At 46.5% G+C, this 12,420-nt stretch overlaps 1 protein-coding gene across 6 annotated transcripts in view; it reads right to left on the bottom strand.

Annotated features, from left to right (window-relative positions):
- The window catches only part of TMCO4 (transmembrane and coiled-coil domains 4), a 36,658-nt gene that overhangs the window by 8,179 nt on the left and 16,059 nt on the right, over positions 1–12,420 (bottom strand). For 4 of the 6 annotated variants that reach the window (XM_030507595.1, XM_030507594.1, XM_030507596.1 and 1 more), the window contains exons 8-12: positions 10,106–10,225; positions 7,918–8,082; positions 7,290–7,426; positions 6,194–6,278; positions 1,976–2,093 (exon numbers count right to left, since the gene is read on the bottom strand). In XM_030507595.1, coding sequence (XP_030363455.1) covers positions 1,976–2,093; positions 6,194–6,278; positions 7,290–7,426; positions 7,918–8,082; positions 10,106–10,225 — 625 coding nt within the window. The remainder of the gene's footprint in view (positions 1–1,975; positions 2,094–6,193; positions 6,279–7,289; positions 7,427–7,917; positions 8,083–10,105; positions 10,226–12,420) is intronic. The other 2 variants (XM_030507598.1, XM_030507597.1) reach the window with 2 other exon arrangements.

Here is a 12,420-nt window from a genome sequence, read left to right as displayed (position 1 = left end):
AGTCTCTGAAATTGGGCCCAAATCTAATCATGCAGGAATTCTATTCAATGTAATTCATCTGATCTAAATAGAGCTACTCCTAAAGTGACAGAACAAAGCCACAATTGGTATGAGCGAGAGACCAGAGGAATCACAATCAGGTGAGGTTGTACCACTAAATGTATAATTCTTCTCTCATATCTAATAGCCTCTCATAAGCTCTCCATATCTCTCAGTTACCTCCTCTAGCTGCCCTCATACTAACTGAATAACCCTCAGATCCAGCACTGAGGGCCAAGTGGAGAACCAGCAGAGTGGTGATAGGCTCCTCACCTGCTTCTTCCTATTTGGGAGCAACAAGCTACAATTTCTACATCATTTTGCATTCCACATTCAATTCCTGGGCTTGGCAAAGCAGAGACAAACTAAATTACAGCACACACAGAGGTACAAACACACACACTGCTTTATTCCAACAGCATATGCAGGCTTTGGAACTGTAACAAGACCTTTTGGGAGGGGGGTTTGTGTTATAGGGAATGAATACACTGAGCTTTCTGCAGCAACACTGGGGTTTGTATAACACAGGGAGGAAAAATATTTGCCTGGGCAAATTCAGTTCCATGCTACAACTGCATCCAGCATTTCTGGCTGCTTGGAGGACCCCAGAAGCACTCCCAAGGAGGCAGGAATTGCTTTTTCCTTCTGTCACATGCAGAACTCCTGTAAGTGATTTGCACCTCCAGCAGTTGTAAAACCTCCTGTGATCCAGAAAGGACAAAAGCAACAATCTTCAGCTGATCTGACAGATGGGATTAATCACTTGTTGTTTTCATCTTGAATGCTTTTAATTCTTTTATTGAGCTCTTTATAAATGACTAGGCCATGTTAGATGCACAGTAGTGCAATACTTCCTCATCTCACACCTATGTACATGTAGCCACACATATGTATGTGTGTATGGAAAGTACCAGCAGCATTTTCAGCTCTCCTTGACCCAGGCTCATGGCTTTATAAGCTGCCTTGACTTGCAGTTACATGTTCTTTGCTAACCTTCTTGCCTGGTTATTTCTCACTTTATTTTCTCCATACTCTTTGTCTTCCCTGCTTCATTCCTTCATGTTAATGTCCCCTCTTCCAACTGTGGTGGTAAGCAGTGTTCTGGTCACAATTATCTCCCAATACAGAGTCATTAGATTTGATACCATCACTTCAATTCTCGATTAGCTTTTATAAGATTGCTTCAGCTGTTTCATGCCTCTGAATCTCCCTCTCCTCACCCAGCACAGCTCTGCAAAGCAGTTGTCTGCACAGTGTTAAAGGCTGCTATTTGGTTTCAAGGTAATGTTTCTATTCTTCCCCATCCTTAGTAAATTTGGTACAGCTATTCCAGCTATACCTCCTTCGTAAGTAAAATATCTTGGTCATATGGACTATCTTGACCAGAAACTGACTCTAGATACAAAAAGCTAACAATTTGCTTGAGCTCCTTCCCTTCCATTGCACTTTTCACAGCTCGCTCCCCACAGGCAGACCCTGGTGAATTGCATCTCAAAGCTTTCATAGATTTTAATTCTCATTCTTTAACTGTCAGTGAACTAAAGGGGCTGTATTTACAGTCCTTTACACAAAGATAAGATTGAAAGGGCCCTTAGAATATGTCAAATGATGCACACAAACACAGTGACCCAGCTTTAAGCAGATATAACACTGCCACTGTACAAACAGGACACACACACTGAGCACCTCAGGCTCCCTTTGCATCACAGAGAGCCGAGAGCTGGACACAGACCAGCCTTCAGGTGTCTCCTGACACTGTCATCCCAGTTGGTCTGAGGAAGACCCTCAGCACAAAGAGGCTCTGGCACTGCTGCCTCTGGTGCTACTGAATCAATGTACTCACCAGCTGAACAATTACTCACTTATAAATGTCTAAAAGAGAGAAATGTATGAAATCACGTCAAAGTGACACCAGGACAATGAAGCATGTACAGACCTGCAGTAACCATTTATGATCCTGCCTGACACCACTTTTGTAATAGGCTTCCAGTACTTGGGATCTCCTTCCACTGGAGCTCCCAGTAAGACCACATCTTCAATGATGCCTTGGAAGTCTGTTGAGATGAAAGTAGAACAGCTCAGATTTAGAAGACAGAGCAGGAAATGTATTTTTACACATCCGTGAAGGAGGGGGTAGGTTCTGATGTGTACTATGGAGAAATCATCACTTCTGTGGTTTAAAGACAGGAGCAGTGGAAAGGAGGCTCTTGAACATCAGTCTGCATAAATTCTGTGTCTGCAGTTCAAGCTGGAGTCAGTAAATGTGAAAATTAGAAATCCTAAGGCAGTAAAAGGGGGAAGCTGATGGGAAGAGAGAGAAGTGGCCTGGAATGGTTTGTGTGGGAAGGGAGCTTAAAGCTCCTCCAGCTCCAACCCCTGCCACGGGCAGGGACACCTTCCACTAGAGCAGGTTGCTCCAAGCCCCTGTGTCCAACCTGGCCTTGAACACTGCCAGGGATGGGGCAGCCACAGCTTCTCTGGGCACCCTGTGCCAGCGCCTCAGCACCCTCACAGGGAAGAGCTTCTGCCTCAGAGCTCATCTCAGTCTCCCCTCTGGCAGGTTAAAGCCATTCCCCTTGGCCTGTCCCTACACAAAGCCCCTCTCCAGGTTTCCTGGAGCCCCTTTAGGCCCTGGAGCTGCTCTAAGGTCTCCCCTTCAGGAGCCTTCTCTTCTCCAGGCTGCCCCAGCCCAGCTCTCTCAGCCTGGCTCCAGAGCAGAGCTGCTCCAGCCCTCGCAGCAGCTCCGGGGCCTCCTCTGGCCTCGCTCCAGCAGCCCCACGTCCCTGTGGTGCTGTTGCCCCAGAGCTGGATGCAGGTTGCGGGGGGGGGGGGGGGCTCCCCAGACCCACTTTGACAATCTATCAAACTTGTCTGATTTTCTTGAAGGGCACTTTAACCTGGATGCCCAGGGCACGATTTGCTGAAAAGGAATGTTGACTTTGAAGCATAATAAATCTTCTTCTTATGAGACAGCTGCAGCTGGGGAATTTCCAGTAGAAACCATGATTGAATGAGAAATCTTGGGCAGCTCTGCTACTTTCCTAAAATCCCATCCAATATATTAATATCTATTCATAAATCATCTTGGCACAGACAGATCAAGAGTGATATCATAGACCAAAACGAAAATCACAATCCTTGGAGACTCATGGGCACAGCATGCCAAATCCATACTCTCCACCCATGGGAGCCCAGCACTCACAAGCTGTGAGCCAAACCATTCCCAGGCTGGCCTTTGCAGGCTGTAAGATAGTGTGCTGAAGTTTGTGGGGATGTGAAAGCGGGAATGAGTACACAGCACCTCAAGTGTGGATGGGGAGGTGCTGCCTGGCTTGGCTTTTTACATGTAAATCAATTGGTTTCCTTTCCCTGACAGCAGGAAAGGACTGGGAGCTGCCTGCAGTGCCTGGGTCTTTCTCTGCAGTGTAAATCCCAGCACCTGACAACAATCCAAAAGAGCTCTTGTGGTATTATTTCTTATTGCAAAGCAAATTTTGCACCAATGGAGAACAGCAAAGAGCAATTCCATTTTGTTAGTGTAATCTGTGAGCAATAAAGTCCTGTTCCCATAATCACAGGCAATGAAAAAGACACCCAGAGCTTAAGCCAAAAAGAATAGAAACCCAAAGCCTCTCAAATGGGGAGCTTGTTCCAACCAAGGTACTAAATTCCCTGGCCACAGTGTGAACCAACTGAATAAACACACAGCTAATTCATCAGCATCCTGGACATTTGGGCAAGGTATTGGAAGCTTTTGTTTCTCCAGTGCTTTGTACAGCTTATTTCTTGCTTAGAACTAAAATGCTTGAAAAATACACATTTTCTTTGAATGTTGACAGAAACCTGAGAACAAACCACTGAGCCCTACAGTGCTGACACTCTATTTCCCAGTTTGCAAATCTGTTCTGTGATGAAGAACAGTAAAGGCTGCACAAGCAGGAAAATGAAGAAAAAGAAAAGGAGCAAAAATTAAAACCTGGCAAGATCACAGAATACAGAATCCCAGCCTGGTTTGTGTTGAAAGGACCTTAAAGCTCACCCAGCTCCAACCCCCTGCCACGGGCAGGGACACCTTCCACTAGAGCAGGCTGCTCCAAGCCCCTGTGTCCAACCTGGCCTTGAACACTGCCAGGGATGGGGCAGCCACAGCTTCTCTGGGCACCCTGTGCCAGCGCCTCAGCACCCTCACAGGGAAGAGCTTCTTCAGCATCAGACAAATCAGCACCGTGTGGTCCCTCATCTGGTTTGGTTTCAAGGTGCAGGTTCTGGTGGTAGCAGCAATTTTCAATAGTTCACACTTCTTACTCACTCAATGCATGGGAATTGTGATGAAGAAACATGACCAATAACCACCCCATGCAGTAACTTGTCTCTGATGGGTCATTGCTACATCTTCTGCTATAATGCCATGTTCTGAAAACCTCCTGAGCTCTGGCTTCCAAAGTCATTTGTGATTAAGAGTCCCAAAGGTTATTTCATTGCTTTGCAGAAGTGTTTTCTGTTAACAGCATCTGAGTTTCTGCCCTGGTGTTTCACTGCATAATCCAGGCTTAGTTATTTGTCCTCAGAAATGCCACTGCCATCTGGATACAAAAGGCTGCCTGCCTGGGCCTTGTTTTCCTTTTGTGTGAGACATCTGAGCCCGAACCCAAATGAGTCTCAGATGTCGCAGGTCCCAGCTCATTCCTTCTGTGGCTCGCGCCAGAATGTGCATGTGAAGAAGGCCTTGGCAATGTGCACTGAACTTGCTGCGTTTCATCTCACCAACAGCTCAGCTTTCATAATTCAATTAAGGAACTGAAAAATCAGTGTGCAGTGGGGAGCTGCTGTGATACAGAATTACAATGTAAGATGTCTTTAGAATGGCAGCCAACCTTAAAGACCCCTCATGATTTCCTTTCCTGTAGTACTTAGCTACAGCCCCGTTATTCCAGCGAGAGGCTGCACACCATCAAATAAAAACCTGGAAACATCCCAGCCCCTGGCATTCTTTGGACACAAAAAAGAGTAGATTTAGGGCCAGATTAGGATCTGGGTTCTGGCTTTGGGAGAACTCCATTAGGATCATTCTGGATTTGATTAGATTTATTTTGAGGCTAGAATTCCTGGTTTTGAAGGCTCACATCTGAAACCAGAAGTGAAGTTCTGGTACACAGCTGGCAAGAGAGAAACTGCTGACCTGCTCTGTCCTCACTTGACTCTGTTCCCACCTTCCTGGCCTTTATTGAACATTTTCCTTTATAAAGCTCTTTATTTATTAGGGCCTCTTTGCGAGGCTGGATGGTTAATGAATTAAATTGCCACAGAGGGGGAAGTGCAGGCACACACTCACTACTGACTCAACTCCAAGTTGCAATTTACATCAACTGATCATCATGATTTTATTCTCTTTCTAAATCAAAAATAGAATCTATTAATAAACAGAACCACAATGGGTAATAAATTGACAGATGGTTTTATACTTGACTTTGGGGAAAAATTACCATGAAAATAGCAGATGACAGTGGCATTTCAGTGACTTAAATGGAAGGGAGGACTCAGGGAATCAGCTACAATAGCTACAGAGAGCTTCCAATAAAGGCAAACCATCCTCTGCCAAGACCACAGCATCGTGTGGGCAGCTCTCACAGACTGATCCAGCAGCTGAATGTCACAAAATGTCAAGTTGTTGTTTACAGGCTGGAGACCAAACTGACACACTGAGCACCTCGAGTGAGCACAGTGGGTTTAATCCACTGAACTTGTGGCAGTGACGGTAGCATTGGGCTCTAAATGCATTTCAAAACCTTTTTGTTTAAGGTTTTTGTCCTACCCTAGAAGACCCAAGCTCTGTTCCAGAAGAACTCTTCCTCTTATATAGATCTTAGGCAGAAGCTCTTCCCTGTGAGGGTGCTGAGGCGCTGGCACAGGGTGCCCAGAGAAGCTGTGGCTGCCCCATCCCTGGCAGTGTTCAAGGCCAGGTTGGACACAGGGGCTTGGAGCAACCTGCTCTAGTGGAAGGTGTCCCTGCCCGTGGCAGGGGGTTGGAACTGGAGGAGCTTTAGGTCCTTTCCAACCCAAACCGTGATTTGATTCTATGATTCTCTTGGAAGAAAACCTTCTCTACTGGCAGTGAGGAAAATGAAGGTGAAAAAGATCAGAAGGTGAATTTTACCTTTTTCTTGAGCCATTTCCTGCAGGCAGAAGTAAATGACTCTTGCACCCAGACTGAAGCCAATCAGTGTGACAGGTCGCTTGCCCTAAGAAAGAAAGAAAGGAGGAAATGCCATCAAATACTATTCTAGACCCAGAAAGGGAGACTGGCCACCAGATCCCCAAGACCCTGATATGCAAAACACTTATACTTTGATATTTGGTATCTTTTTGCTACTCAGAAAATCAATTGAAAGAATCTAATGAGCACAAGTTACAATAAAGCAGATGCTTCAAACAAACCACCCAGAAGGTGTCATTGGTTTGAGATTTCCAAATGGAAGTCTAATTCAAGGAGCAAACTCTTCCTAGAAATGCTTCAATGAACAGAAGCAGAAGGTGTAAGACAAAGATATTGACCATTTCTAGATTTCAGACTGAGTGACAGCAGCGCTGTGTGGCTGTTCTCAACGTGACGTGGGGTAAGCTAATGAGATTTTCTGTGAGATCAAAGGGAGCCTGATCTCAACAAGAACATAAAATGCTCTTTGTATTAAGGAGGGAGGAGGTGTGCAATGGACTCTCTAGCCATCATGCTAACTAGTTTGAGATGCTCCCAGCACTGGAATGTGTGCTTTCACAACAGAGGATGCTTAAAAGGCAGTAACAAATGCCCCCAAATGAATCAAAGGGCTTGTATGAAATCAAGTATGTTGCCTTTCCTTGTATTTATCAGGGAGCATTTTTAACACTCTTTATTCTCTTTAACTTTTCACCTATCTTTACTTTCTGTTCTCAGGTTTCCACTAGGTGTGTTGGCCTGGCTGTTTTGTGAGCTGGTCAAGACTCTTGTCATTTATGACCTGGATCTCCTCTTCTTCCATTAGAAAAGCTTTAAGTTAGATGGTACAAATCTTAGCAGGATTTCTCTGATTTACTTGGGATCTCCTATTTTCCCCCAATGAACCAGATTCATGCAGCATTTTTTCATATTAATATTAGTTTTTATGTCCCTGAAAAGGTATCACTTGAGACTTAAGGAGCATGACTCTAAAACTTAACCTCCACGGGCCAAATCCCTTCCAGCCATTATTCCTGGATCATTTCTAACCAGTTACCTGTTGTCGACTGAGCAGGATATGTGCCAGGTGCTTGCCTACTTCAGCAGAGCGATGGAGACACACTCCCCAGGGGTTGTCAATGACACCGGCAACAGTCAAGAGCGAGGCTGGCCAAACCAAAGCTGTCATAACACCTGCCACACACAAAGCAAACAGCACAGCAGGGTCACGAATCGGGGCTGCTCTTAGGAAACATCAGAAGCAAGAGAGGTCACTGAAGCTGAAAGCTAAACCTGGGACCTGCTGTCATTTCCAGTTTCTTCTTTCCCAAGAGCTGATCTGAGCAATGTTTTGCTAGATGAACGATAAGAAAGAAGTTGATGTTCTGATACGGAGACAAACAGACACTGTGCATGAATGTAACCTGCATGTCTGGAAGCTTTATGTAAAGCAGTAAACCCCGGTGTAATAACACAGAAATAAACAGAGTCACACGTCAAGGAAGGTGTTTCCAGCTGTCATTTTAAAAGCATGAGTCAATGCCACACAGGCACAGCAGGACAGGAAAGCAAATCTAAACTACAGGTGTGGCAGAGAAGGAGCTCAGCCTCTCCTTTAAACAGACATCAACAGCGAAACTGCACAAGAGCCACTTGAGCAGCTCTGACGTGATTTAGGTCCTTACCTGACAAGACAGTGAATTTTAGGGCTTCTTGAGCCATCATGTTCACAAAACCATTCAGCAGGGAATCTAAAGCATTGCCAAGCTCCATCAAGTACTTGGATTCCCAGGCCAGACAATACTGCTCACTTGACTGCAACATGCTGCTCCATGGTGCTGTGAAGCTCCCTGAGGAAGGTTGCAAAGATGGAATCCATGGTCAGAGAAAGCACAACAGTGGCTGACTCCTGGAAGTCACGTCAGAAGCCATGGCTACGAGAGCTCATCCTGGCTGGATGAGCCCAACAGAGAATCAGAAGAACCTGCAAAACACTGGAATGCACTGATCTACTGTGAAAATCAGGAGTCGGATTTAAAAGTAAAGATTTAGACTCTGTATTTGCACTGGTTTAGGTCTGTGTAAGTAATTGTGCAGCTTTAGCTGCCTTGGCAAAGAGGCTTCAGCATGGACAGGCTCAGAATTCATGACCCATTCAATTGACTCAGAGACTGCCCAGACAGATGGACATTAACACTAATTATGTCAGGTATTAAGGACATTCCTCCTATCATCAGACATCAGGCTGAGTCCTGCAGCTCCCCCTTCTCATGTAGGCCAAAGGAAGGCCTGTCCTGAGAAAGCTGAGTGCTGAACGGCTGCGTGGACTGAGCTCAGTGGGACCAGAGGCAAGGAAAACACGTAAGATCTTGTCAAAATCCACTGCAGAGCATCTTCCCAGCACTTGAGTGAGGTGGGCAACGACTGCAGCAATGGCCCTGTCTGAAAACAAGCACTTCCAGACTGCAGTTAGTTTTACTTTGCCATCCAGCCTAGTTAGCTGCTTCAGTTGAGGTTTCTTCCCTCCAGGTGCTAATCAAAAGCAGTATCTGGATGTTTGAGACATAATGGATGATTTCCACTGTGCAAGTCTGATTTTCGCCTGAAAGAACAATTAAGTTGTTCTGTCTCTCCTGCTTGTAGTGTAGCTTGGACTAAGTGGCCAGGAGAGATCTGGCAATGCTGTTAACGGCAAATGAACTCTGAAGGACAGAGCAGTTTTAATCTCGAGTAATTAAACCCCTTCCCACACTGTTCCTTTCCCAAAGGGTGCAGGGTAGAGAGCCCCACGCCAGATCACACCACAACATACTCTCAGCTCTGTGAACATCCAGACAGGCAGCTTCTGGGAGCTCAAAGCTCACAAGGGAGTGAATTCCCTAAAAATCCCATCCTCAGTCCCTGTTTTAAGGAGTCATGGGAGTGTGTAAATAGACAGACACAGCTGTAAGGAGGAAAAGGGATGACAATCCTAGTTTTGCTTTTGAAAACATTATAGCAGATGGCTGGTTATGGAAGAAGAATGTGTGTCATTTGTAACTCCCTTTTAAGGGCAAAGAGACACAAAAAGGTTCCTGAAGGGACACACTTGTCTTTGTAACAGTGCCTGGGAACCCTCCAACCCCGAGGATTCGGACCCCTGGCAAGCAAACAATGAGAGAAGCCAAAGCACAGTACTGCAAAGTGAAAATAACCTTCCTGTGACAGCAAGCTGCAACCTAACAAGGGGGAGGACAGAGACATCTTTCTGCATTAATGATATCCAGTGTTAATTATGAGGCTTTGGAAGAAACTGGCAGCTGTTCAGTCAGGTTGCTGAATGTATCAGCAGACAGTTGGCATATTTTATGTGACAAGCTCTATTGGCAAACAAAACACTACAGACCTTTCAAGGTTGCTGCCTGGAAGTTCAGCTTCTGAGCGTTGTGTTTAACAGGGTGTACTTGACAGAACTTTCTTGCCAATAAAGCTCATTAGGTGGCAGACACTGAGACAGAAAAAAGATGCTGTTTTCTTTTAATTACTGGAGGAGAAACATAAGGTCTCACAGATAGGTGAGACACTTTGTACTAGTGCTGGAAATGATCCACCCCAGACAGACCTTTCCTAGCAAAACCATACAGCATTTATCAACACAAACAATCCTGCTCTGACTATCACTCCTACTATCCCTACCAACTTGGTGTCCTCTCTCTTTCCTCTGTTTTGACTGGGATTGCAGACTGGGTTACAAAGTCTCATGTTGAGAGTTGATCTGTTTTAGCCACCAGGCCATGCAAGTGGGGGGAAGCCACAAGAGCACAAACACTGCCTGGAGTGGGACCCACACACACGGCTCTCAGGCTTTTCTTGGTGTTCTCATCTTGTTCTTACCATATTTGCCCGTGCACAGCCATCCAGTAATTGCTATGGTGATGTGAAGCTGCTTTCCTTCAGTAAGTGGGAGGAATTCAAACTCTTCTATGGCTCCCACACGCTTCTTCATCTTGTACCCTACAAACAGCAAGGCAGAAACACGAGTTGAGAAATCACACAGCAAGGACAGACTCTGCTAACAGCAGAAGTTCAGAGTAACCTGGATAGGGTTGTTTTTCCCTTTCCAAAACCCTCAGCCAGTCCATGCATTACTTAGAGCTTGGTATGGAGCCAGCCTGATCCTTCTGAGTTTCTGTGATTTGAGGCAACACCATAGAATCATAGAATCATAGAATCATAGAATCGTAAGGGTTGGAAAGGACCTTAAGATCATCTAGTTCCAACCCCCCTGCCATGGGCAGGGACACCTTGCCCTAAACCATGTGGCTCAAGGCTCTGTCCAACCTGGCCTTGAACACCGCCAGGGATGGAGCATCCACAACCTCCCTGGGCAACCCATTCCAGTGCTTCACCACCCTCACTGTAAAGAACTTCTTCCTTATATCTAGTCTAAACTTCCTCTGTTTAAGTTTGAACCCATTACCCCTTGTCCTACCACTACAGTCCCTAAGGAAGAGTCCCTCCCCAGCATCCTTGTAGACCCCCTTCAGATACTGGAAGGCTGCTATGAGGTCACCACGCAGCCTTCTCTTCTCCAGGCTGAACAGCCCCAACTTCCTCAGCCTGTCTTCATATGGGAGGTGCTCCAGCCCTCTTATCATCCTCGTGGCCCTCCTCTGGACTCGCTCCAACAGCTCCATGTCCTTTTTATGTTGAGGACACCAGAACTGTACGCAGTACTCCAAGTGGGGTCTCACAAGAGCAGAGTAGAGGGGCAGGATCACCTCCTTCGACCTGCTGGTCATGCTTCTTTTGATGCAGCCCAGGATACGGTTGGCTTTCTGGGCTGCAAGCGCACACTGCCGGCTCATGTTAAGCTTTTCGTCAACCAACACCCCCAAGTCCTTTTCTGCAGGGCTGCTCTGAATCTCTTCTCTGCCCAGCCTGTAGCAGTGCCTGGGGTTGCCCCGACCCAGGTGTAGGACCTTGCACTTGGCTTGGTTAAACTTCATAAGGTTGGCATCGGCCCACCTCACAAGCGTGTCAAGGTCCCTCTGGATGGCATCCCTTCCCTCCAGCGTATCAACCGAACCACACAGCTTGGTGTCGTCGGCAAACTTGCTGAGGGCGCACTCAATCCCACTGTCCATGTCGCCGACAAAGATGTTGAACAGGACCGGTCCCAACACCGATCCCTGAGGGACACCACTCGTTACAGGTTTCCAACTGGACATCGAGCCATTTACCACAACTCTTTGCGTGCGGCCATCGAGCCAGTTTTTTATCCACCGAGTGGTCCATCTATCAAATTGATGTCTCTCCAATTTAGAGACAAGGATGTCGTGCGGGACAGTGTCAAACGCTTTGCACAAGTCCAGGTAGATGACATCAACTGCTCTGCCGCTGTCCATCAGTTCCGTGGCTCCATCATAGAAGGCCACCAAATTGGTCAGGCAGGATTTCCCCTTAGTGAAGCCATGTTGGCTGTCACCAACCACCTCGTTGTTTGTCATGTGCCTTAGCATGTTTTCCAGGAGAAACTGTTCCAAGATTTTGCCAGGCACAGAGGTGAGGCTGACTGGTCTGTAGTTCCCCGGGTCTTCCGCCTTCCCCTTCTTGAAAATGGGGGTTATATTACCCTTCTTCCAGTCATTGGGAACTTCACCTGACTGCCAGGATTTTTCGAATATGATGGACAGTGGCTTAGCAACTTCATTCGCCAGCTCCTTCAGGACCCGTGGATGGATTTCATCAGGTCCCATGGACTTGTGCACGTTCAGGTTCTTAAGATGGTCTCGAACCTGATCCTCTCCTACAGTGGGCCTAAGGTCTTCGTTCTCACAGTCCCTGCATTTGCTTTCCAAGACTTGGGTTGTGTGGTCAGAGCATTTGCTGGTGAAGACTGAGGCAAAGAAGTCATTAAGAACCTCAGCCTTCTCCAAATCCATGGTAGCCAGTTCTCCTGATAGCTTCTGGAGAGGGCCTACATTGTCCCTAGCCTGTCTTTTATTTGCTACGTATCTATAGAATCCTTTCCTGTTATCTTTTACATCCCTTGCCAAACTTAATTCTAGCTGGGCCTTAGCTTTCCTAACCTGGTCCCTAGCTTCTCGGGCAATGCTCCTGTATTCTGCCCAGGCCGCCTGTCCTTGCTTCCACCTTGCTTCCACCAGCAGAAGGCTTTTTTGCTGCAGGCGAGACATCAGGTGTAA

This window comes from Strigops habroptila, chromosome 16 (genome assembly GCF_004027225.2).
Source record: "Strigops habroptila isolate Jane chromosome 16, bStrHab1.2.pri, whole genome shotgun sequence".
NCBI lineage: Eukaryota > Metazoa > Chordata > Aves > Psittaciformes > Psittacidae > Strigops > Strigops habroptila.
The sequence above is the reverse complement of the archived record's forward strand: the minus strand, read 5'-3'. Positions and strand labels throughout refer to the sequence as shown.